We start from the raw sequence: 27,771 nt of genomic DNA on the forward strand, positions 1-27,771 counted from the left end.
GTTCTAGATAGGCGACAAGAGGTGCAAACTACATAGTTCTCTTCTTTTTTTAAAAAAAAGCAGAGATGTATATGGGCAATTCTTTACAATGCTACTAAAAAATCAGCGGTGGTATGATTTTGTCAGGTAGTGTTTCTAGTATTGACAGAAGAAGAGAGAATATAAATACTAAGATGAATATAAGTGGAAGTTCTTAAAGTGGCATTGGAAGGCAGAATGTGACTCAGCCCAATGAGATTTGTGAGTGTCTGTAGAAGATGCTAGTATACTTTAAATGCCAAGAGCAGTAAAAAGCTGGTGATGCTGACAAGGAATTGAATGGGAGAAGCAAGGATAATACACTTCTTCCCCAGTAAGAGGAATTAACTTGGCAGTAGAGTTAGAAATCCCCTTGAGGTTAGAAACAGGTGGTTTTAGAAGGCCCTAAACATCTTCTGCGTGCAGGTAATCAAAGTGGGATGTGATGAAAGTAAGTATTAATTCCTCAGAGAAAAGATCATAATAATACCGAAAGCAGTCACAGCAGCTGACACCATAAAGTGGTAAAATGTTGAGGAAGAAATATTAAAAGTTCTGTTTCCAAGATTCTACACCTTGGAAATGGGGTGTGAAGAATGGGGAGGATATTAAAGTACTGAAGAAAAACTTGTATAAATGTTAGGTGTTCTTCGGGGCTGGGGAGGATGGCGACCACTGAACTATGTCTGCTGTATTGTGTTGGTCCTAAGCTGATATTATGACATCCAAACGAGGCAAGAAGGTTGTGTACAAAAACATTGGTGCTAGTTGGGATTGTGGCAACAGTAGTAGAAGGCAGATGACATCCTCAAAGCATTAATTAATGCGATGGCATGAACAACCCTGAAAATCTGGTCTATTGTTTCATAGGTCTCCCATGTTCTGTCCTCACAATATCTTTTTTCTCCTTCATCTTCTTTATAAATCTTATTTGTAACTACGGTATCCCATATTGCACTTGATGCCCTTTGGGACTGATGGAAGACAGGAAGACCAACAGTAGATGGGACCAGAGACAACTAATTATAGTTTTGTATGCATCCTTTTCCCTGCTGAGTTCTTCTAGGGCAACACTAAGAAGGAAGGAAGCAGGGTTACATCATGGACTGGTTTCTAGTAAAGCAGGGAGATAGGGTCTGGCTGAGGGCCACCTGAGGTTTGTTTCCTATTCACCCTAATGGACTGGTCTCCACTGGTGTCCAGTTCGTGCTGCACATGGTCCACTGAGACTTGGAGGTGTATGTGGGCAGATGAAAGGCAAGTTGGAGCAAGGAGACATATGGGGGGGCAGACTAAAGGGGGAAAGCACCGGGAGAGAAAGAGCTTTAGGTCAAACAGAGGATCTACCAGGTCTTAGGTAGCTCAAAGAAGAAGCTGACAACTTGCTCCACAGAGCATAGCTGAAATCCAGGTGTGGGCCCAGATGACTGTGCCAAGCCATCAGTGCAAAGGGCATAAAAGCTCTGTGGTGCTTTGTAGCTTTTATTTTATTTTTATTTGTTTGATTATTTACCAACCTTCATCAAAAGATCTCAGGGTGGTCCACAAGAACTGTAGATTATAGTAGGCAATGAATTACAGAGGAGCATGGAGTCATGGGCAGTTGAGAAGAGGTCTTTGCAGAGGTCTCAAGCTGCTCATTCAAGTCATTCTTTCAACAGTCACCCCCTACATGGGAGTCCTCTTCAGATGGAGCTTCTGTGTCTGTTGGAATGTCTGAACTTTCTGAAACTCCTTCCTTGGAGGTCAGTGTTGGAGCTGCTGCTCAGTAGTTGATATTAAAGTAATTATGCATACATGTAATGCAATATACATGACAAATGTCACGAGGGATCCAATCTTCAAGTCAGAATCCATTTCAGAAGATCAGAAGGACAGAAGTAGGGATGGATTTCTCTGGACAGTTTCAGAGAAGTATTAATTCATAGTTACGGGAATAGGATGAAATAAATCCCTCAACAGAACCATAAAGGGGGTGTTTGGAAAAAGAAAAATGTTGGAGACACCAGATTCTGGCATAAGATGCTACAGAAGGAGAATATGGTTGATGGATGGAGATTGGCTCAAGATAAAAGTTTTTTAAAAAACTTCAAACATCAGCAGTTTTGTTCCTCTTATACTCAGAAACACCAGGATAAAAGTCATCAGGTGCCATGAGAAGTGAGTGAAGAGACAACTTTCTCGTGAGTTTTGCTGAGGAAAGAAAGAACCACAAATAGTAACATATTTGTTAAATGGTGGGGCCTTTTATTTGTTTATGTGCTTAATCATGAAATTGGCTCTTTTCACTACCAAATATGGTTAGCTTTTAGGTGGTGCTCAATTAAAGGAGTGATTAATGAGTATGTTGTGGAACTCACCACTAGTTCAAAGGCTTAGAAGAGCCAGTTTTGCAGCTTAGTATTATCATATACGGGGACGCAGGTGGCGCTGTGGGTTAAAGCCTCAGCGCCTAGGACTTGCCGATCGAAAGGTCGGCGGTTCGAATCCCTGCGGCGGGGTGCGCTCCCGCTGCTCGGTCCCAGCGCCTGCCAACCTAGCAGTTCGAAAGCACCTCCGGGTGCAAGTAGATAAATAGGGACCGCTTACCAGCGGGAAGGTAAACGGCGTTTCCGTGTGCGGCTCTGGCTCGCCAGAGCAGCGATGTCACGCTGGCCACGTGACCCGGAAGTGTCTCCGGACAGCGCTGGCCCCCGGCCTCTTGAGTGAGATGGGCGCACAACCCCAGAGTCTGTCAAGACTGGCCCGTACGGGCAGGGGTACCTTTACCTTTACCTTTACCTTTACCTTTATTATCATATACAAATTGAGTCTCTTTGTCTCTTTTTAAAAAAGGTTTATGTTCTCGTCTAATGAAAACCAGTTTTCAATTTTGATACTGTTCCCAGACTTTCAAGCCACACTCTAGATGTACCTATGGATTCATGTGGTTTATGTGATAGCTGGCTGCTTTCCCCATGGTGCAGTTTGAATCTTACAGGTGTTTGGAATTTAAACTTTGCCATTTTAATTAATTTGTGTATCCAACTCCTTCAAGCCCCCATGTTCACAGAAACCACACCATTTCCAATATTTCCATCTATTATGTGATTTCAATGCTACACCATCATGACTATTCAGGTATCCTTAACTTCTCTTCCCTCCAGCCATAACCAAATACTCCAAATTCCAGCAGCTCAAACTGTAGACAATAAATCCCAGTTAGTTCCAATCTATTCCCACAATCCTTGTGCATAACCCTCTTTCTTCCCCTATTTCTGCACCCCTATGTCCAAGATAGTCCAATCACATATTCCAAACCAATCTACTCAGAGGTAAATCCTATTGAATTCAATGGGACTTACTCCCAAGTAAGTGGGTAGGATTGCAACACAAGTCAGTTGGTGCAATCTGCAGGAAAGCTACTCCAAAGATGAGAAAATGCCCACATTTTTGTTGGAAATAAATAACATGAGCTTCGTTGCAGATTGTGATTCCTCATTGACATGTTCTGTCTTCAGGTTCCATGACATATATGCTTAATGTCAAACAATAACAAAAAAAAATGTCATGGGTGCCATCAGTGCACATGGTTATCTACATGTAGGATGCAGCAATGTGCCTTTTATGTAAGAGTTTTGTAATATCTCAAACAAGCTCTGCAAGCTCTTTCATACATTGAAACAGAGAGAAAAAACACCTGTAATTATTTCTGCAGTGATGCTTAAAGTTGTTCTTGCAAATTTCAGCTTTGGTGAGTTCCATGGACCCCTGATGATTTTTGGACGTTTCATCTAAGGCTAAGGGGAAAAGTGAGTGCTTTTTGTGAAAGTTTTTGCAAGCTGCCTGTTGCCAAACTTTTCACCAAGGGAACTGGGACAAGACTGTGAACCCTTTCAGATTAAGGGCAAAACAAAATAAAAAAATTCCTTCCAGTAGCACCTTAAAGTCCAACTATGTTAGTTCTTGGTATGAGCTTTCATGTGCATGCACACTTCTTCAGATACACTGAAACAGAAGTCACCAGACCCTTCTATATAGTGAGAAGGTGGGGAGGGGTATTACTCGGAAGGGTGGTGGGATTGGGTGATTGGCAGATAGCTGTGATGAGCCTGTTGACGACTCTTAACGACTGCAATAGGTCTTACAGGAAAAAGCAAGGGGTGAGAAGGTGAAAAATGTCTTTGTTATGTATAATGAGATAAGAATCCAATGTCTTTGTTCAGACCAGGTCTCTCCATGGTTTTAAGTTTGGTAATAAGTTGCAATTCAGCAGCTTCTCTTTCCAGTCTATTTCTGAAATTCCTTTGTAATAGAACAGCTACTTTGAGATCTTGTATAGAATGTCCTGGGAGATTGAAGTGTTCTCCTACTGGTTTCTCTGTCTTGTGGTTCCTGATGTCAGATTTATGTCCATTTATTCTTTGGCGTAAGGTTTGGCCTGTTTGTCCAATATAGAGAGCTGAAGGACACTGTTGGCATTTGATGGCGTACACAATGTTAGACGATGATTAAGGGCAGTTCTTCCAGCTCTCGCTCTTGGATTGGTTCCATGATTCCCCCACCCCATAGCCGGCTGCATGGTGGTGGGATGTCATCATGTTCATGAGGTGTCCCTTGACTGGACAGATTCACAGTCAGGAAAAGAAGTTTTTAAACAATGTCACCCCAATGAGAGCTGATTAGGACTGTGACCAGGATAGGAATAGTGTTCAACAAGTTGGTTTTGCCCCTCTCCAAGCGCTAGTATTGCAGCCCACTCAAAAATACCGTGTTTCTGGGGAAAGTGCTCAAGGGGTGGTAGAGCTCCAGACCCACCTGGAGGAAACTGATTATGTAGACTCATAGCATTATGGGTTAAGACTTGGTTATGAGAATGAATCAGTTTTAGCCAACAGAGGGACGGAAGAGTGTAGCTCTGTAGTTCTTGCACTGTTTGACAGTGCCATTTATACCATTGACCACGGTGTCCTCCTAGAGCAGCTCTGTCAGTTGGCAGTTGGAAGCAATGTCTTGCAGTGGCTCCACTCTTGCTAAGGTTCATTTTAGAAAATGGCATTTGTGGAGTGATTACAACTCAGCCCCATGGAAGTTTATTTATTCATTATTTTAAAAAAAAATTGTTGACATCCGTTTGTCTCGAGAGGACAATAGAAGAGTGCGCCATCGGGGTAACGTCAAATCGTTGGAGAGTTATAGCACCTGTTGTGGCTGTAGACACCAATGCAGGAAATGTGTGTTTTGTTGCAGCTGGAGCAGATGAAGGCATGTGGTTTCACTGTTGTAAAGGTAAAGGTAAAAGACCCCTAGACTATGGGGTGACTATGGGGTGCAGTGCTCATCTCACTTTCAGGCCGATGGAGCCGGCGTTTGTCCACAGACAGCTTTCCAGGTCATGTGGCCAGCATGACTAACCCATTTCTGGTGCAATGGAACACCGTGACAGAAATCAGAGCACGTGGAAACGCCATTTACCTTCCTGCTGCAGCAGTACCTATTTATCTACTTGTACTGGTATGCTTTTGAACTGCTAGGTTGGCAGGAGCTTGGACAGAGCAATGGGAGCTCACCACCGTTGAGTGGATTCGTACCGCCAGTCTTCTGATCAGCAAGCCCAAGAGGCTCAGTGGTTCAGACCACAGCGCCACCCGTCCCTAGCTTCACTGTTGTAGATGCAATCAAGTATATCGAGGCAGCTTACTATATACATGGGGGGGGGGGCGGGGTTAGGACTAGATGACAATTCTGTGATTCTATAAGATTAGTCAATAGACATCCATAATTAAAAACATCAATAAAACATCAGTAGATACTGGTTGGTTCAAAAGAGAAGTTCATATTGTGAAGGCCAGTCTAATTGGTAGCTTTCAGATGACGTGTGAAAAAAAAGGAATAGATAGTTCCTGCTGAACCTCCATTGGCAGGTAGTTCCACAGGGCATTGCCTGCCAGAGTAAAGGCTCAGTCCCTAGTGAAGAAATGGAACCACTAGAAGTGCCCCTTCGCAGAATCTTAGTGATCAACATGTAATATAAGTCACCAGACTATCCTTAAGTTACTTTGGGCCTAAGTTATTTGGGGCCTTGTGAATTATTGATGCTTGTCTAGTCCACCACTGCATCCAGGCAGCATTCCACGCCTTCTCCTAACTTGGCTGTAATAGAGAAATAGAGTTTGGGTATCACCCCAAACTCTTAATGGCTGTTCCCAGTAGCTTCATATAGCTGTTGGATAGCATTGGGGACAAAATTGTTCCCCATGGCATCCCATGGCATAAACAGCAGGGGGCTGAAGAGCCCTGACCTGTGTTCGGCCAGCCTGGGAGCCAGTTCTACACCGCCCATGTGCTCTAGAATAGATGTCGTCCGGCCTGCTGCACCACATACAGCTCCCTAAAATACCAGGAGGAACTGCAGACTTCACAGCACTGGAGAGCACACTCAGAAGCGACTATGTCAATAGGTTCCTGCATTTCACCATTTCACTGTGAGGCCAAAGCCTTGACAGGAGAGGCATGAGGTGCTGTTCAACATCCTTATGAAGCTGTTAGAAGTGATGATGGCACCCAACTGTGTTTCTCTGTTAACATCTGAATCGGAAGTGGCCGTACAAATTTTGGATCAGTATCCGATCAAGGGATTAAGGCAGTGACACCTCTTCAGCCAGAGTGTCAGGCACAGCTCTGAGACCCCACAGCCACACTGACAGTTTCTTCAGGTGTGCTTTAAATTCACAGTGGGCATGCCACTGCCAGAGTGAAGCCCCTGAAACTCATGCTGTGCATCTTTAATTCCCCAGACAGTCTCTGGGCCACTTGTGGAGCCTGAAGCAGTCTTTACATAAGGAGGAAAGTAAATCAGAAGATGGACTTTCTCTTGAAATGCAGCAGGGTAGGAAAGGGTTAACTTCCCTCTCCATTCCTCTCTCATCCTTTTAATTATCAGCACCATCAGCTGACACAATTTGCTTATTAAAAAACCTATGTATTCAGTGCAAAGACATGTAATGTCACAGTGTAGTTTGGTCCTGAGACAGGTAATTGGAAGAAGTAATAAGTGACTTTCAACCAGCCTTTAAATGCATTAGCTAAACAAACAATAACCATGAAACTGCGAGGGGATCCCAAACTGCAAAACATCAGAAGAGTCACTCTTTTGAAAAGAGTGTTTGGTCTAAGAAACTAAGCCCAGGCTAATATCCGCTCCCCCCCAATTTCCTGCCGCCCAGCATAGAATCATAGAATCATAGAGTTGGAAGAGACCACAAGGGCCATTGAGTCCAACCCCCTGCCAAGCAGGAAACGCCATCAGAGCACTCCTGACATATGGTTGTCAAGCCTCTGCTTAAAGACCTCCAAAGAAGGAGACTCCACCACACTCCTTGGCAGCAAATTCCACTGTCAAACAGCTCTTACTGTCAGGAAGTTCTTCCTAATGTTTAGGTGGAATCTTCTTTCTTGTAGTTTGGAGCCATTGCTCCGTGTCCGCTTCTCTGGAGCAGCAGAAAACAACCTTTCTGCCTCCTCTATGTGACATCCTTTTCTATATTTGAACATGGCTATCATATCACCCCTTAACCTCCTCTTCTTCAGGCTAAACATGCCCAGCTCCCTTAGCCGTTCCTCATAAGGCATCGTTTCCAGGCCTTGGACCATTTTGGTTGCCCTCCTCTGGACACGTTCCAGTTTGTCAGTGTCCTTCTTGAACTGTGGTGCCCAGAACTGGACACAGTACTCCAGGTGAGGTCTGACCAGAGCAGAATACAGTGGCACTATTCCCCCACTCTCTGTCTCTGTCACCCACTCTTTCCGCCTGCTCTTGACTCTCCCAGACAAGTTTTCTGATGAGGTCAAGTAATGAGGGGCTAACTAGCTATGGCATTGTTAGAATCTGTGCACAGTAACTGTGAAAAAGACAAATTCAAGAAACATTTCTCCATTGGTTAATATGGAGCCCCAATAAAACAATAAGCACAGCAGGACTTCCATCACAATTTCACACACAGTATGAATATCAGATGGGGACTTGCAAATGTTGCATCCTTTTTGCTATGAAAGGGCATTGCCAAGTATTGGGGGCAAGTCACCGCAAGGAAAATAACTCAGCTCTTTGATAGCCTTGATCGCTTATTTATTTATTTTAAAATGTGTGTCTCTGTGCAGGTTCTTGCCCTTACCCAGTCTTCCTAATGAATGATTGTCTCCTCTTGTATGTATCCGCGTGTATCTCAAGAAGTGTGCATGCACACGAAAGCTCATACCAAGAACTAACTTAGTTGGTCTTTAAGGTGCTACTGGAAGGAATTTTTTTTGACTATGGCAGACCAACACGGCTACCTATCTGTAACTGTCTCCTCTTCAAATACTGTGCTAACATAAATCTCATTTATTTCAATGAGCCTTGTACCTCTGGGGGTGCCCTGGGGGTCAGGCAGAAGCTGTATGTTCATTTAATGCATGCTAATAATGTGTGATAATAAATTGACTGTGTGTAATTGTCATAAATTTCATCCTAACTGACAGGACTAAGTTGTTTGATAGCTTGTGTTTAGTCATAGTAACACTTGGGGGGCTTTTCTTTTTAATTGTTTTATGATAGGGCTGTTTTAAAAAAAATTAAAAACCCTCAGTATTTACAAATATATATCAGCCTGAAACTGTTCTGCTTAGACACTTGGCAGAGACAGTCTTATAGCGCAATCCTATGCAAGTCTGCTCCTATGTAAGTGTGCATAGCAGGAGTTGCTAACCTGTGTCCCTACAGATGCTGTTGGCTTCCAACTCTTATCAGCCCCAGACAGCAAAACTGAGAGGAATGCTGGGAGTTGTAGTCCACTGACACTGAGGGGGCCACAGGTTAGCCATTCCTAGTAGCCTTCTTTCCTCATCTCCCAGCTGCTTTGTGTGGCCAACCCCTTGCATCTGATTTGTCTTTTTTGGTATCAGAGGCAGGATAAAAGCTTCCATGCGTTTTGACCCAGTTTCCCTGGAAATTCTTCTGTGAAAACAGCACAAGGTACATACATGGTACCATTTTTGAGGATGTATCTATACAGTGATACCTCGGGTTACAGATGCTTCAGGTTACAGACGCTTCAGGTTACAGACTCCGCAAACCCAGATATAGTACCTCGGGTTAAGAACTTTGCTTCAGGATGAGAACAGAAATCGTGCTCCGGCGGTGCGGCAGCAGCAGGAGGCCCTATTAGCTGAAGTGGTACCTCAGGTTAAGAACAGTTTCAGGTTAAGAACGGACCTCCAGAATGAATTAAGTTCTTAACCCGAGGTACCACTGTACTCATTTGTGAGAGAAAGGCGTTGGGAGTAAACCCTGAGGAAAAATCTGTACTGACTGCCTTGCGGAACATCTTCAGGAGAAGTAACATCTAAAGAGTACAGTGGTACCTCAGGTTAAGAACTTAATTTGTTCTGGAGGTCTGTTCTTAACCTGAAACTGTTCTTAACCTGAGGTACCACTTTAGCTAATGGGGCCTCCTGCTGCCGCCACACAATTTCTGTTCTCATTCTGAAGCAAAGTTCTTAACTCGATGTACTATTTCTGGGTTAGCGGAGTCTGTAACCTGAAGCATCTGTAACCTGAAGCATCTGTAACCCGAGGTACCACTGTAAATGCTACTCAAATCTGGAGTGGAGGCCCTAAGATGGTTGGATGGCTCCTTGTACGCCTCTTCCAGCAACTCCTGCATTTGTGCTCTGCTTTCCTTTGGACGACATCAGCAAGGCGGGTGTGTGTGTGTGTGTGTGTGTGTGTGTGTGTGTGTGTGTGTTGTTGACTGGGTAGCCCAGGACCTCCATATACACTGCCCAGGCTTGTCCCCCAGAGAGGTCACTACGCAGTTTTACTTTATCCATAGAGTCGTAGAGCTGGAAGAGACCACAAGGGCCATTGAGTCCAAACCCCTGCCAAGCAGGAAACACCATCAGAGCACTCCTGACATATGGTTGTCAAGCCTCTGCTTAAAGACCTCCAAAGAAGGAGGCTCCACCACACTCCTTGGCAGCAAATTCCACTGTCAAACAGCTCTTACTGTCAGGAAGTTCTTCCTAATGTTTAGGAAGAACTTCCTAAACATTAGGAACAGACAGATCCAGACAGATTCCAACAAAAAAATCTGTTTGTTTGTTTATGCATTTATAAGCTACCGTGTCCCTTGTCCAGGGTATCCAAAACCATTTTAAAAAATCACAGTTAAAATTGTAGATGGCAACAATAAAAACAAAAGAGAGCTTTAAACAAACAAACAAACAAACAAACCCCACTCTGAGGCCTCATTCCCACAAGCGGCAAATGAGGTGATGTCTGGACAAGGGAACCCACATGACGGAGTTCCTCCTCCACGCAAAATATTCTCTGAAAACTAGCACCTGGGGAGGTGGTTTCTAGACGAGCTTCATTCCTGCCAGATTTCTGTGCTCGCCTGCTGTCTGCCCAGAAAGTGGTATATTGCCAACATATTTGCTCCTTATGAGAACTTGTTCTCATTTCCTGGTTGAAAGGTTTTGCAACAAGCCCTTCCCATCAGGAGAGATGCCCTCAGATCTGCAGGTCCATGAAAGGTTTTAAAGGGGTAACCAGCATTTCCAAGGCACTTCCAGAACTGGATTCCATCCGGTTAGCACCCAGATATTTCTGATGGATAGCATTTTTGGCCTTGCGCAAGGGAGACCTGGGTTTGGGCACTCCATATAGGTGGCCTTGATGGCTTGGGTATGTTGTTCTATCTCAGCTTTACCTAGCCTCAAGGTTTGTTTTAAGGGCAAAATAGAGTAAGAATATGGATGTGGTCTTTTCCTTGGAGATCACCTTAGATGCAAATTATTTGAATACCAGACTGTTTGACAGCAGCGTACACTTGAGTAGATGCTATAAAAATGCATTATGAAAATAAAAATTAATTAAAGCCCACGAATGCCTGACTCTACACACCCCAAAGTTCATTAAAATGTCTGCCACATTCACACTAATTAATACATCACAAATACTAGTAGGCAAATTGGCATCGCTGATTAACGGTGCAATTCTTACTATGCCTACTCAGAAGGAAGCCCTGTTGAATTCAATGTGGCTTACTCCCATGTAAGCGGATTCAGGATCGCAGCTTTAATTACATTCCAGGCAGGATGAAAACAGCCCAATTTATTTTCTGAAAAGCTGAAGGTAAGTATCGCTGGACTTTTAAAAAACAAAACACCACCAGCCGAACAATAACATCAACAACAATGGAGTAATGTTATTGGTTCCTATCTGCAATAATCTAATGCTGACAGAGAGTAGTATTTTATTTAGTAATTAACAGTGTAAAGGGGAGAGAAGCTGTCATGTTGGTTCTTAAGCTGGGGAATGTGATGAAAGATGATATCTCCGATCTCATCCTTTCCACTTGTTTAGGATTGTCAGGATGAGAAATGTCAGCATTATGAAAGCTCAGCTCTGCTCTTGATATGATAAAACCCTTCAAAAGCCAGTCTCCCTCCCTCCCTCGCTCCCTCCCTCCTCCCTCTCTCCCTGCACTTGCTGCTTCTTTTTTTATTTATCCTGTTTTGTTAGATGGCAGAAATATAATTCTTTTCTTTCTTCCTATTATAAGCCACCATTTTTGTTTTATTATATGTTTCACAACCCCTAATGTCCCACTGAAAATTACCTTGTTAAATGACAGTGTTTCAAAGCCATGAATCCTTCCCCCCCCACCCCATTCCCTCTGAGGTTTGAAACAGTCAACAGACTGTAAAGAATAAATAATAAAAAAGTATTGATTATTTTGATGACTGTGAGATTCAATTAAGTATTAATTTTGCCCTCCAGTGGACCTATCAAGGTATTCAAAAGGGAGGGTTCAGCTTGAACTAAATGCGCGCTGAGTGCTTCAGCCTTAAATAGGGAGAAAATGTGTTTACCTACAGTATTTGAAGAAGAGTGCATTGATGCACAGAGTCCAATATTTAAGTGCTGTGCAAATTAAACCCTGGTGACAGTGACATTGTTTTCGGCGATATGAGTATTGACTAAAGAAGTGCATTTGATGACAGCTTAAACTATTTGTATTGATTAACATTTTCATAGATTATCATGTGTCATATCAAATTCACTTTTCAGACATGAATACATTAAAAAAAACCCATAGGCAACCACATCGACCAATGTGCGGATGGGGCAGAGGGAACATGCTAACCAACCTATTTCTGCGCTGGTCACCTGTTCTCTGCATAAGAACCATTTAGGCATGAACTTAGCAATAAATAGTTGGGAGATCGCACAACAAGGTCACTTGTTTCTTTTCGGCTCCCCATCCCCACCCCCACCCCAGTTTCTGTTATTTATTGGCAAAACTGAAGAATGCTAGATTGTTTTGGAAATCATAACTGAACTCCCTCCTCCTCCATTCCTCTGAATGAGAAGATCAAATAGATTCAGATAATCAGGAAACATTTGAAAACTATACATATATATTGCGTAGATGCGTTATGGAATTATAATGTCCCAAACACCAGCATGATTGCAAAAATTTAGTAAGTATCCTTTGCTAGTTTTGTCTTTTTCAAATGTGAATACATATGTTTCTTTTATTTGTCTGCCTGCCTGTATATATATATCTATCTATCTTTTTCCTTAAGTGTGAGATTATGGACTTTCAGAGCCTAATAACCCAAAGGCAAAAGTAAACCTTTCCTTTCCTTGCCTTGTCTTGATTTTTTTTTGATTATATGAAATACTTGTGCCATTTGAATTATTACTTTGCAGTTGTGGAAACAGTTTTAATATTGTGAGCGTTGCTGTTTTGCTTCTGATTTGATTGCTATTGGAGTGAGAAAGCTTTTCCTTTTGAGAGAGAGAGAGAGAGAGAGCTCTAGGACATTCGCAGCCTTAAAAAAAGAAAAGAAAAAAAGCGCTGCTGGACCATCACCCCTTTCTGACCGCATTAAAGTAAAAGAGCGAGGTGTAAAAACATGCACACAAAAGAAGCACGTCCCACAATTAAAGCTGCGCTGCTTATGTAGCTTCCCCTGAAGTTTTCTCTCCAAAGCATCCGGAATCTCTCACATGCTAGTTGAGCTTTAATAGGGTGGGGAGTAATGGAAAACTCATTGGATCTGTAATAGCTCTTCACTTGACTGCAGCCAGCAATAACAGCAGGAGCAGCCAGAGATAAGAGAAGGAGTGTGTGTGTGTGTGTGTGTGTGTGTGTGTGTGTGTGTGCACAAGAGAGAAAAAGGGGAGAGAGGGACTGAGAGATAGGAATACGCGCACCAAAGCTGCCACTTCCCTCCCCCCCTCACTCTTTTCCCCCCACATCCTAGGATCCAATGATAGCTGGACAAGTCAGTAAGCCCTTGCTGTCACTGCGGAGTGAAATGAATGCAGAGTTGAGAGGTGAGGACAAGGCAGCTGCTTCAGACAACGAGCTGAATGAGCCCCTGCTTGCGCCTGTGGAATCAAATGACAACGAGGACGCTCCCAGCAAGCTCTTCGGTAAGTCTGCCTAGCTCTTGCATCTGAGGGTGGCTCTTGCCTGCGCACTGTCTGGTGTCACAGGAGGCGAGAGATGGGAGGAGATGGGGACCACTTTCTGCGGAGCCACTTTGCCCACCTTGTCTCCCTGCCCAGCTTGGTGGCTGGCAAAAGTTTGATCTTGGAGGGGGGGTGGCTCTGTGCAGCTGCACAGCTGCCACCTGCAAGCCGCACGCTCTGGGGCAGCCCCGTAGGCATCTGTGGGACACCCACCAGGCTGCTCTTGCTACCTTTTGTCTCTTGGATGTTTCATTCTTGTGCTACCATGTTGTCCAGAAAAAAGTAATCACCTGGGTTAGTTGCTTTGCTTTTATTACGAATTACTGCGCTAAATCTGGAGGGTGCAGGCAGCCTTTCAGATTTTCCTTGCGCTGTCTCTGAACACTCTCTTGTCCAGAGTAAACTTTTCTTAAATATTTAGAAGAGGAGTCCCCCCCCCTTTTTTGTCGCTCTTTAAAAAGAGATCATGTTTTCTCACCTTTGGTTAGCCATTATAATTCCACTTTAGGAAAATTTGATTTGAGTTTAATTTAGTGTAAACTTAAAGAATTATGTATTTTAAATGAAAGAAGGAAATGAAATACATTTTGTGGACTAGAAATGTATTGAATGGTACATTCTGGCATACTGTGGGTAAACTGTGTGTTTTAAACAGCTGGATAATAGCTAAAGAAAACGTAGCCTTTCAGGAATATTGGTTTCATATCCAAAATGAAAATAAGAAGTGTGACACTCCAGCCCAGACATCTGTCATTCAAACCAGTGACACCCTGTAAGACAACTCAAGCAACTGTAATCTCTAATCAGAAAAGGGAGCAGAGCGTGTTCGGGGGGTGTGCTTGAGTGATAGATGTTGATATATGTCTGTGCTGGAGCACTACTACACAGCAGAATGTGACATTTGGATTCTACAGCAATTGCTTCTGAAAGAGTCTCTTTTAATTATTTCCACGTGTTACGCTTTTAAAAAAAGGGCTAGGAAGCCTGTACAGGAAACATGCATTTGTATTTTACAAAAGTATATTGTTTGGAAAAAGAATGTACCTTTTAAAAAACAACAACCAAAATTATTGTTATTTTTGAAATCTGTAAGGAAGGTGAAGATATACTCAGATGTCTGTATTTTCACTACAGCAATAAGCTGCAAAATGGTTTTTGCAAGAGGTTCATGCAATATTGATCAAAAGAGATGCCCTATCATTTTAGAGAGACAGGTAGATGCACAAAAAGATAATGTAATTATATAACATCACCAATTGCATAATTATATTTGAATTATATAATGCCCACTATAGACTGTCATTTCCTATTAAATATAAGTTGTTAGTGATATCTATTTCTATGAAAAGAAGAAAAAATAAGACAATTTCCTTTTCACATGTGAATGTTTAGCTGCCATCTAATTGAATCTATTTCATGCAGGGAGTGACATGTGATGTTTTCAAAAATTATAAAGCTGATATTTCCAAGTAACATCTGAACAATTTTAATATTCTTATATGTCCAAGTATTTTGAAAAGTAAGAGATTGATTTTAAAAATCTGGCTGCTTTGGAAGTTGGCTATCCAACACTATTTACTGCTAAATTCATTTAGACATCAAACTTAGAACAAAACTATTTGTACTCTTGATTGCTGTTCAATCAGGCTATGTGCTTTAAGTAAAGACACAAGTTTTATAATAAAGAATAGCATCTCCTTAATGATGATTATATGGTTATTTATAGTAGGAAACTTCTGTTCAGGTATTGCTAGAATAAGAATAATATTTCCATATTGTTTTAGATTGTCATAGAATTAAATTGCAACAGGTCAATTCATGATGAAAAATATGCAAGAAAAGTGACTAAAAATTAGATCTTCTTAAATTAATATAAACACTGTGAAATCTCAATGATTTCAACGGATATTTAGCACTTAAATCTTATATTTGTATCAATGGGACTTGAAACAGTTGAATTTTGGCTGATGGTTCCTTCTTTTAACATTACCAAGAGAGCAAAAGATCACGTTCCTCATTTGCATGTATTTGATGCAGCTGGAGTGAATAGCTGTAAATAATCCTCTTTAAACCACTAACAGGCCAGTCCAATACATGTCTACTCAGAAACAAGACCCATTGAGATTATAGTACTCAATCCCAGGTAAATGTCACAGGATTGCAGCCTTAATCAGAAACAGTTCCATTGATTTGAGTGACAATGCTTGAGGGGGGCGGCACTAAATATCCGTGTATAGAAGGCACTTCTATAATAGAGTTGTACTTTGCATTCAGATTATATGTACCTCTAATTAAGGGGAGATGTAGGAGGAGAAAGGGACGAATCTTTGGCTATAAAAGGCAATAGAAGTGTATCAGAGACACCTTGGAATGTTTAGACCATGTCATGCCTGTAATTTGTAGTGTGATTTTGTATATTTAATTAAACAAAATTAGGACATTCAATTTTCTTGTCTGTAGAAGAGAAAGTTCCCCACGGCGCTGTTGTCTTCCGTAACACTTTCCCAGTGTTTAGAAAAGTTGATGTCATTATTCAGGTCACATTTTATCATCATTGTTTATGTATCTGGATGTCACGCTTTCATCATTTGGTTAAACATTTTTATTATTGTATAGGGCTCTGCATCTTTGTCAAGAGTGTATCTCTTCTTAACACCGACAAGGGGATGGAATAAGGGCTGAGGCCCTCAACTTCCACTCACCCCCCCCCCCAGCGTTGCAGTATCTCACAGTTTCCCACAATTGTAGTGTTAGGCGGTTTTATGTGTTAATATCTGATGGGACATAGTAGGAAGCTGGCTTTTTTCCAGGCAGCAGCTCCAGGTTTAGGTGGCAGAGATTCAAGATTAAGATTGATAGTACAGTACTCTTTCTTTCTTCTTTCTCCTCTTCCTCCATCTTTTTCTTTTTTGGCTTGTGAAGGCAATACAACACAGGTCTGGCTTACCTCCAAAATGTACACTTTGGCACCAGTGGCAGAGAACTGAAGAACGCTAGTCTGAGTTTATTTAGCTTTCAAACAAATGCTAAGAACTTTGACAAAGATCCTTGGCTAATGCAACTGGTTTTAATATATTTTTATGTCCTAGTCTTCATTTTGTGAAGTACCTTCAATTAAAAAGTACCTTCCTTCCTCAATGAAACCCTAATTCTTGTGCTCATCAGCTTATAAACATCTGATATCTTTCCTGTGCTTAATTCTGGGAAAATATTACCTGGGTGAACCTAAGTTCCATTTAAAGTGAATGCAAAAGTCGTGATAAAGGACCACTGTGTTCACTAAAGTATTACATCAAGAGTAATATTTTGCTTAACTTGCATAGTTCTAAGAGCTACATTACACTAATGTGATATAAATCCAGATTTCATTGAGAAACATGAGGTCACAGAAGACCATGTAGCATTTAAGTGATACATTATTTATTCCTATTAATAGTGGTATGAGGGGAGTTGATCCCTATTTTAGTTAGCATGAGAATATTAAGAAATAAGCAAAAAGTTTGTCGAATGATTTAATTTATAGGCTTGCCGCTGTGCAAAGAATTAATAAATATATGTTCACTGTAGTACTGCATCTCCAGTTCATGACATTGGCACAATTTTAGGTCTCTTACAAGCTTAACAGCAGACAGAATGTGTACTATATAATTTGACTCTGTGAATACTATTTCCCGCATGATCTTTTAAACCTAATAACAGTTTTAGAACAAATAATTATTAATCCTTGACATGGCATTTATATACACCATAACTATATTTTTGTTTTAAGCATTCACCACCAGTCTCTTCATGTGATCAGGCATAAAATACCAAGGGCTAAAGCCCTGACCATATTCCCTATATTAATTGTAGTGTCTCAGAGGTTTGCACCTCCACCTGTGTCCTGCATGCCCCTAAAAAGTCTCTTACTGCAGTCCTACAGAATACCAAAGTTGTTCTAGGGTTAGGGGACTGGCTTTTTCTGGTGGTCTAGGGCCACTGGCAGCACCTTCTAGGGCCACAGCTCCCCCCCCCCCCCCTTGGCTTGCTCTGTGGGGCTGTGCTGGGCCACGCAGAGACCGCTGTCTCCTGCTGGTCGCTGTCACTACCCGAATTCACGGAGTGGGTCGGGCTGCCAGAGGAAGACGATAAGAAGCTCTTTTAGGCTCCTACTCCCCGGCAGCACAGAACGATGCTGTTCGTATCGAAACGTGGGATTTTGAACGTATAGTAAATAAAGTTCATCTGCAAAACCAAAGTCTTCCATTTGAGGTACAGCCCAACTGCCCCTGAAATCAGCTTTAGAAGTGACCGACAATTTTGACTGGTCCTCCCAATCAGGTGTGTGTGGGGGGGAAATAATACATTACATTAATAGTCAGATAGACTCCAATTCCAGTTTTCCTATATATGTAACCCAAAGTGAAAATCTATTTATGATGTGGGAAACGGGAACATTTGAGCCAACTTCTTGACATGTTTTGTGAACTTTTAAGACTGTTTAGTGATCATAACAAGTGCCTGGAAAATACACACACACACAGTACTCTTTGTTAGCACTAATGGATTTATCACAGCCTTCATCAACTTGGTGCCCTCCAGGTGATTTGGACTACAATTCCCACCAGCCCCAGGCTGGGACTGATGGGTGTTGTAGTCTAAAACATCAGGAGAGTACCAAGTTGGTGAAGTCAGTTGCTTTATTGAATCAAAGTTACCTTTGCATATGCTGCATAACTTTTCAGAATTAAAGTGCTAAAATAATAAAATCCAGTGGTTTACTCCCTTAAAAGAAAAAGAAACAGGGCATAGCCAAATGTATATCCCATGTATAGCCCCCCTGATTTCAGTAGAATAACTAGTTGAGATGCTGGGAGATATATGATTAGATCTCCTTTAGTGGGGATCCCCAAATAGCTGTGGGGATCCCCAAATAGCTCTGGGAGAATAGCACTAGAACAGGCACCACATACCTGATCTACAGGGAAAGGTTCGTAGGTGATTTAGATAAGGGGAGAAAAACACAATTCTAAAAGGTTACATACTCTCACACCTGCTCCTATTCAGCCCCTTCCCCAATAACTAAAACTAAAACAAACAAACAAATCCATAGAAGATCTGATCATGAATCTCCCAGCACCTCATCTCCTTGGGCCTGTACTCTCAGTTAACTGTGTATAAGAATTATGGAATTACCCTTGCAGGCTTGGTTCCCATTGATTTCACTGGGAAAGAGTTATGCGCGCTCTTAGCTCTCCCAATTAAATGGGCGAGACTTTCAGTGCTTAACTGGCTAGTTAAAAAACACAATTTTTTAGTTTTGCTTTCATTCATCTGCTGTCAAATGCCCATAGACATTTTAGGGGACAGAGCAACACCAAATATTGGCAGGTATTTAAGTAGACCACTAGGAAGTATTGATGTTTTGAGACCAATGCCTGAAAAACTGGTTTGGGGCAGAAAGGACCGCTATTATGAGATTGAGGTTTTTATCCATGCTATAAAGGACTCTAAGGTTTTTCTTAATGGAAAGTTTGGGGAATGAATTGGATGGTGGAAAATACTTTGCGACTCCTTGTTATGGTTTGGAATTTTCCATGTTCAAGGGGGTTCATGTTCTTGAACAAAATGCTTTTATTTTTAGAGTTCACCTTAAGAGTTGTATATAACCATATCTGCTCTGGTTAAAACACATTCATGATTTCACAACATATATCAAAGCATTTGGGCATATTCTTATCTAACATATGCAACATTTCCCCATCTATGTACTTTGCTCAGAACAAGAAAGAAGTGCAATATTATATAGTCCTGTGAGCTTTAAAATAAGCCAAACTTTCCCCCCAAAATGGATAAACAGTATAGTTTTGATGAATAAATAAACAATAGTTAATGATCAATCTGTCATTAATTATCTAGCAAACTACTTCAGTAACAAAGACTGTAGTCCAAAAGAGAAGAACAAAAATGAAATCTCGGTAGAGAGAACCACAATTTGCAACTGAACTGCTCTCTGACTGCCAGGCATGCACTTTGCTTTTCAGTATAAAAATCTGCTTGCCTCTTTGGCAGCAGAAACAACTGTGCTGAAAACTTTAGAGAATACTCCTGCTCTATATGCTGAAACTATTATAGCAGTATATAGTGCCACCTGTTCTTGCACCCACAAGTTGCACTCACAAGTTGTAGCTTTTAGGTTGCAGTCCTGTCCTGTGTTCCATGCACATTTTTGCCACTGGGCTCCACATAACTTCGCTGAGTGTATGAGTGGGAAATTACACACATAATATTTCCCTTATAGATACTGTATAAATCAGGCACTAATTTCTCTTTTGTATGGCAGACCACATGAATGTCTAAAATTGATGCTCTGAGCAACTTGGAGGAAGGGGACCTCACAGCAAATGAACAAATACTGAGTAAATGTTTTATACAAAAGAAACATCATAACATGATTTCTCGGTCTTAAGTATAAATCCTTGCAGACATGTTCAGGAACAGCAATTTGGGTAATCACGCAAAACAAAATTGCTTATGAAAATGGTTTGTAGAGAAAGGTTGTGCTAAAATATATATTCATGTACTTAGATTATGGTTTTCAGGTGTGTTTTTTGGACCTTTTTCAGGTGCATAAATAAAGACAGTTAAAAAGCACTGTAATTATTTAATTTAAAAGAAGTAATTTATCCCTAGTTTTTCATCATTTCGAAGCAGGGGTAGGACTGGGTATTCTATGCAAATCATCACTAAAATGTGCAATATATTTAGTTGTATATGGTATGATTATTACTCAGTGAGTTAGACTTGGAAAGTGTATATGCTTAGTCATGGCTTAAAAGTCACAAAATACTAGCAAAACAGAGCAAATGAAACCGACAGACAGACAGACAGACAAACACACACACACACACACACACACACACGTGCAACATTGTGTTCTGCAGTAGTTGAGGGAAACCAATACTCACTCCTGTTTCATAACCAATGACTAGAACCTATTACTTAAAAGTGTTCTTACAATCTAACCCCAAAACTATTTACTTGGAAGTTAGCCACACTGCTATAAATAGAAATTACTCATATGTAACTATGCATAATTAACTTTTGCCATTAATGTAAAATGTCAGATTAACCATCTGATCTAAGTGTATGCAGAACATTTTTCCTAATTATTTTAGTCCATTTGTTTTCCTGTGCTGAAACCTTTAGTTTCAATATTAATTACCATTTGTTTCCTTATTAATTTATTAAACTCAAATTTCTAATTTTCCTTTGACTTGTTTCTTTGACTTGGCCCCCCAGAGTGGCTGGGGCAGACCAGTGGGATAGAAATAATAAAATTGTTATTGTTGTAGTTTTTATCTGACTTTTCTTTTTTGCTGTGGAGGTAACAGCAATGAAGCAGATTTGGGTGGCTGCCCATTTTATATGCACAGAATGCTCTAAATGTTGCATCACTGGGGCATTCCAAGTGGGGGGGGAATCACTGGCCACCACAAACATGTCAGCTTTCTCCCTGGAATGATCCAAAGTTCGGGGCATTTGGGGAAAATAAAATGTTGGGTGCAAAGAGTAGCTGCCAAAATTAGTTCTGCTGTTGCCTCTCTGGAGAAAGATAAGGCCCCTTTATCCCTAAATGGGATGGATATGTTAATAACAAAAACTGGAGCTCTTCATTCATTCCACAGAGCATTCGTTTTTGAATGAATGAAAATGATGGTGATGACTTTATTAAATTACATTTAAAAAGGTAAAGGTAAAGGACCCTAACAGACGCAGACGACTGGGGTCGCGGCGCTCATCTCGCTTTACAGGCCAAGGGAGCCAGCATTTGTCCGCAGACAGTTTTTCTGGGTCATGTGGCCAGCATGACTAAGCCGCTTCTGGTGAAACCAGAGCAGTGCACGAAAACGCCGTTTACCTTCCCGCCGGAGCAGTACCTATTTATCTACTTGCACTGGTGTGCTTTTGAACTGCTAGGTGGGCAGGAGCTGGGACCGAGCAATGGGAGCTCACCCCATCGTGGGGATTCAAACTGCCGACCTTCTGATCAGCAAGCCCAAGAAGCTCAGTGGTTTAGACCACAGCGCCACCCGCGTCACTAAATTACATTTATGTGTTGCCTAATGTAAAATGCCTCTATGTGACATGAACATACAACACAATTCAAAGAAACGGGCCTTATTGAGTTCATTTTCTCATTCATTGAAAAATGAATTCAGCTACCCTCTGCTGATCCAGAGAGGTTCGCACATAGGCATGAGGTGGCTCTCATATATACATACCCAGCTAGATCAAGAACCATGAGGCAAGTGAATGTTGTTTGCATGATTACTGAATTTTTCCTGCTTCCTCTAGCAATCAGAGCTGAACCCACAGTTTCTGTTTCTGGATCTGGAACTGCAAATGTACCCCAGATTTGACAGTTAGAGCTGTCAGCGCTGATGGCCTCTTTGGAAAAATGAGGACATGGCATTCAGTCTCCTCTTGCTCCTGCACATATGACTGCTGCTGTCAAAACTGACAGTGCCAATCATCTGATTGGCAGATAGAGTTAATTTCATTGCTTTGCATGTGTACCAATGGATTGGGACCAAAGAGACAAAGATGTCTGGTGTAGTTGAACCCACAATGACTGATTTAGCTGCTGTTAGCAAATTTTAAAAATAGTTTGCGTACCTTCATATTTCATTTCATTATTTAAATTTCTACACTTTTGGAATATCAGGTAATACTGATGTGTACTATACTTTTCTCAGTTTCTTTTAAAGTGTTTTTACCAAATGACGTCAGCTTCGGGCAACTCCATCAAACATGTAGGAAGGTCACATCTTGGCCGTCAATTTTCTAACAAATTCCCTTGACATAATCCATATGGATTGTGTTCAGCTAGTGTTTACTCAGAGTAGACCCATTAAAATTAATAGGTCAAAGTTAGTAATTAAGTTCAGTGGGTCTTTTCTGAGTAAAAGTTAGTTTCATCAACTTCAGCCAAACGGTTAAGCATTGTATAGAAAAACATAACCCCTGAGATATTTGTTTCTGTAAAATTGCAGTTTAAATGCTTGCTGTTTCTAAAGGAACATATTTCTTAGCAAACTGTAAACAGATAATTTGAGAGAGAACGGGTATGTTCTTTGATTGAGAACCTTGCTGGTTTGTGGTTGAGATTAATAATACATCAGATATTCACACATTAAAAGGAGATGGATGTGAAGGGGGAGAGAATGGGACATAGTTATTTATTCAAACTCTCCATGGGAATGTGGAGGTTAGCCAGAAGAAAGTTAGATTTGCCCAAATATGCACCAGCCTTTTTCACTTAATACCTTCTTGCATACCTCTCTCTCTCTCTCTAATATCCTATTTTATATAGTTCTGTTATTGTGTTTTCTATCTTAGCTTTTGTTCTTCCTGGTGCTTCTGTAATTTTCAGTTTTAAATCCTTTTCTATACAAAACTTCCTCATCATATGTTTGGCATTTAGCACTGGAGAGTAAGAAATCAGTTAATGTATTTTTAGATGTTCATACTGAGCAACGGGCCCTTCACAAAATCTTCCACGCACCTCATTCCTAAAGCTGCTTATCTGAAAATAAGACTTACAGATGTAAATGAAATTTAAGTTGAAGTAATGGCACTTAAGATGATCTCATACCCCATTATTAGGAAGATAATTCTACTAAAATAGTGAGAGTTATTTGCAAGTAATAAATCCCATTTAGAGATTGTGTGGAGCATCATCAGTATGGCATGTAAACACACAGTGTAGATGTAGGTAGAAGATTAGGGACCACTCATACACCCAAAGCAGTATGGTATGTCTTATACACACTTGGTATTAATTTTATTAATATGGCTTAAAATTTCAAATAGCTATCATGTTAACACATTTATTCACTTGCATTTATGTTTTATGCCATTTCACCTTGACTTGCGAATATTCTCTTCCCTCAGCCCTGGCTGCAACCACAAATTTCTAATTTGGGGCTTGTTTCTGGCAATACCAATTAATTAGTTCCATCAGTAATATATCCTTTAAAAAGTCTGATTGGGGGAGAATTTTATTTTATTTTTTATGTTCCTGACTGATTATTGTAAAAACCAGCTGTAAAACTGAAGGGAACAAAAGTGTGTTTGTATGTGACATCTCCATGCCTATGTTCTGATACAGTTTTGACACTATCAGAAATGGGACAAAGCCTATTTAGTTTGAAAGCTCACATCATCGGGAGAAGAATAACACTCCATTTCCATTCTGACTCAAGAGGCTGTTCTCCTTAAAGAAGCTGAAATTGTATTTGCTTTCTAAGTATTTCAAGTACTTAATCAAGGTGCAGCCCCTTAAAATTGTTGTCTGTCTCTTTAACATTAACCTACTACTTCTTAGTTCAGTGTCAATTTTTTCCTTTTCAAATTGGTTAAGAAAAGAAGAACTTGTTCCTCTCTGGAAGATGAAATTTCATTTTCTGAGACCCTGAAATGCCTCCAGCTATTGTTTAAACTCCAACAATTTTTAGTCTAGTTTCAAGCTGCAGCCAGTTTAATCAGTGAATTAATCAGCTAAAACTAGTTGATTAATCAGTGGGGCTGAAAGTTAAGGCCACACTTGTTTATTTTTAATAGGATTTTGGTTCTGGTCAGTGGCGTAGCGTGGGTTATCAGCACCCGGGGCAAGGCAAGTAATTTGCGCCCCCTAACCCATGGATTTGCGCCCCCTAACCCGTGGATTTCCCTAACCCCCAGATGTTGCGCCCGGTGTGGCCGGCCCCCCCTGCACCCCCACGCTACGCCACTGGTTCTGGTGAGTTACTGTAACAGAGAATGAAAAAGAAAGTAGTTACTGTATGTTTTTTTTACCTACGTTTCTTCAGAGTGAAGTACCCCGATCGAAAACGCAGGCTGCATTCACACAACAGCTTATTCCATTTCCCTAGCTTTAATTTTCACATTACGTTTGAGCTTTCACATGACATAAAAGCCACTTCTGGGAAGCTAATGGAATATAGTGTATGTTTATTGCTCCTTTCGGTGATATTTGATTCCAGAAATATCTGCTTGCAGCCCCGCTTAACTTGGAAAATTGCTGGCGTAAAGTGACAAAATTTGGGGGAGTTTGTTGTTGTGTCACACCATGCCCACTGGAGTGAATGAGATATTGTGAAGCATGCCAGTATAGCAGTAACCCCCCTCCAAAAAAAACCACAGTTCCATACAGGTGCGTACCTAGGGGTTGGCCGAATTGGCCCTGGGCCAGGGTGCAAGTCCAGGTGGGTGCAAAAATCATGCCTCTTTGCTCTGGCTCTGGGCACCTTGGTGGAGGAATCTGATAGGCCATCACAGCAGCCCTCTCCGATAGCGGAGCAGAGCACAGTCAACACTGATTGCCATGGAGGAAGTCACTGATGGAGTGCGAAAGGTGATGGAAAGCAAACTTTTTGAGTATCTGGTCCATGGTCTCTCCCAGCTCTGGAGGCACCAATGCAGCTCCTGCCAATGGCACAGGGGAGCCTGGGTACGTGTCAGGTCTGTAGCAGCAGGTACTGCAGTGTGAAAGGAACTCTGGACAATGCGACAGAGGTGCTGTAATCAGGAGAACTAATGTGGTGTCGCCAACATCTGAATGCACCCACAATGACCTCTCTGACCCATGTGCTCTTATGGTACCCAACAGCGGCGTAGCATGGGTTGTCAGCACCCGGGGCAAGGCAAGTAATTTGCGCCCCTAACCCCTAACCTGCTGCCGCTGCCAGCTTCTTCTTGCTGCTGCCTGGGCTGGGGTATTTATGGTAAGGTAGCCACGACGGCGGCGGCGGGTCCGTGTCAGGTGATCTGAGGCGAGTTGCTGCTGGCGCTGCTGCCCAAACAATGATGCTTGCCCGGAGGAGGAGGAGGGCAGAGAGGCGAGGAAAATGCAACATGGCCCAGCAGCTGCAGCAGCAGTGGCGGCGGCGGGCTGTGAGGAGGGTCTGCCTGGCGCGCCCTCCGCGGCCCTGACGCGTGGGGACCGCTGAGAGCCGCTGCCTGCCGGACGCCTTCAGCCCGGACGCGCACACAGCTCGTCGGTTCCGCGAGACATGGGGCTCTGCTACAGCCTGCGCCCGAGGCTCTTCGGTGACTCCGGAGGCGGCGAGCACGCCCCCCCCAGATGTTGCGCCCAGTGCGGCTGGCCCCCCCTACACCCCCCACGCTACGCCACTGGTACCCAAGACCATCTCCTGCCTAACTGATGGTCACTGGGAACCACCTTTTGGGAGAGGGAGTGCCACTTTCAGAAAATGGCTTCTTTCTGGCACTTGCCAAGGACGTTCTTCTTTTCTTCCTGGGCATTTGGGCAACACTAATAGTTCGGCTTTTAGTGGCTGGCTGTGTGTGTTTATTCCAGTGTGGGGTGGAGTACTTTTAGACAAACACTCTTAGTATATCTGTTTTGTTTTAATCTATTTTTAATTTTAAATAGTTTGTATTTTCTGTTCTTTGTAAGCCACTTTCAGTTGTCCGAAGCAACGTATAAATCAGATGCACTAAACTAAAAAAGGAGGATCACTATATGACAGGAGGCGGTGGGGAGACAGGGTAGTGCGAAGCTGAGATGATCTTGTTCAGTGAGCTCCTATCTGGGGTAAGATTTGAACCACAGACTTCCCAACTTATAGCTCATTCTCTTATGTGCCAGTGATCTTATCCTGCGATCAGTGGAGATACACTTTTATCTGGCTCTTTTCTACTTGTTTGAACCCTGTGTTTTTACAGGGTAAATAGCATCACAGAAAGCTGATGACATTTCTACTACGCCTGTTATTTTGCCATTCTAAAACATGAAGATTGTGATAATAGGATTTGTCATAAGTGTGTATCCACTCCATATATATATATATATATATGTGCTTGGTCCAGCAATGGCAAATAGCTTTCTTCTAAGGGGAAGCTACCCATCAGACAAAACATTGCTCTCTTATAAGCAGCCACATTTTAAAAAGTACCGTAAGTTGCTGGTACATGCCTGTTGCAATGTTGCCCTATATTTGTAAAAGAACTGTATACATGCATAGCTTCTTCAGTTCATGATACCACTGCAGGGTAGCAATGTACAATGAAATCAGATGACTGCTTTTAAAGCCAATGGAATTGCATGGGCGAATATTTTTCCCTTGAGAACAAATGTGGTATGGTGGCTAGACTGTTGGACTAGAGTCTGGGAGGCATGGGTTCAAATCCCTACTCAGTTGTGAAGCTCACTGGGTGACCTTGACACAGCCACTGTCTCTTAGCCTAACCTGCTTCACAGGATTGCGCAAGGACAAAAAGGGGTGGGAGACTCATGTGCCACCTTGAGCTTCTTGGAGGAATGATGGGATATAAATGTAGTAATAATGAAGATGATATTTTCTTCCAGGCTTGCCAGCAGCTCTACAAGATATAGATTGTCTCACTAACACAAACCATCTGCTTCATCATATATTTTTTTAAAAAAGGAGCCTTTGGTGCCCACTTAGTATTGTCTTCTTTTCTTGTGAAGGTCCCTTGTTCTTTAAATTTAGCACCAAAGATTGTAACATGGATGATGGAGTCCCCCCTCCCCCCCAAAAAACTAATTTACTCCTGCTTTTATTTTTCAGCAGCTGCCTGTGTTGAGCAAATATTTTGCAGTTTGTCCAACCTGTTTTATTATTTTGAAAGCCCTTGGTAAATACTCATATTTGCAATGGGCGTGCAATATTTATTCAAGAATTTGAATAAGTCATGATCCTTTCTGGGACTAGATGCATTAAATTCTCACATGAGCGGCATGTGTGTGTTTCAGAGTGACTACTGTAAGAATTGCTCATGTATAAGCTGTTTAAGGGGTATATTTGGTCATATTCTGTGTCCTGTATATCTATTTTCATTTGAAACTTATGAAATAAATCCATTATATAGTCCAATATACACATTTAAGTCCCATTAAAACCAATGGGAATTGTATCCTGCGGTATCGTCCACTCATGGATGGCTCTTCAAGTTTGGAGCAGATTTGGGGGTGGCAGCAAAGGGGCCTCAAGGTGTATGTGTGCAAGTGTCGGGATGCTGTCAGCAACTCCCGGCTGGTTGCCCAGGAAAGTATAATGACAAAGAAAAGTTTCGTACCGTCCTTTTTTTATTTCAATGTTTACAGAGAGAGGCTATAGAACCCAGTCTCTCGGATAATGGCATTGTTCCGAGTGAATCTCCTCCCTCCGTATCTCCCACTTCTTCATTCATCATCCTCATCATCTCCTCCACGGGTG

General features: G+C 41.8%; 1 protein-coding gene across 2 annotated transcripts in view; it reads left to right on the forward strand.

Annotated features, from left to right (window-relative positions):
- POU6F2 (POU class 6 homeobox 2) overlaps positions 1-27,771 on the forward strand; it is a 297,725-nt gene that overhangs the window by 51,109 nt on the left and 218,845 nt on the right. For both annotated transcript variants that reach the window (XM_079947581.1, XM_079947582.1), the window contains exon 2: positions 13,315-13,486. In XM_079947581.1, coding sequence (XP_079803707.1) covers positions 13,315-13,486 — 172 coding nt within the window. The remainder of the gene's footprint in view (positions 1-13,314; positions 13,487-27,771) is intronic.

This window comes from Podarcis cretensis (assembly GCF_951804945.1).
Source record: "Podarcis cretensis genome assembly, chromosome: 12".
Classification (NCBI taxonomy): Eukaryota; Metazoa; Chordata; class Lepidosauria; order Squamata; family Lacertidae; genus Podarcis; species Podarcis cretensis.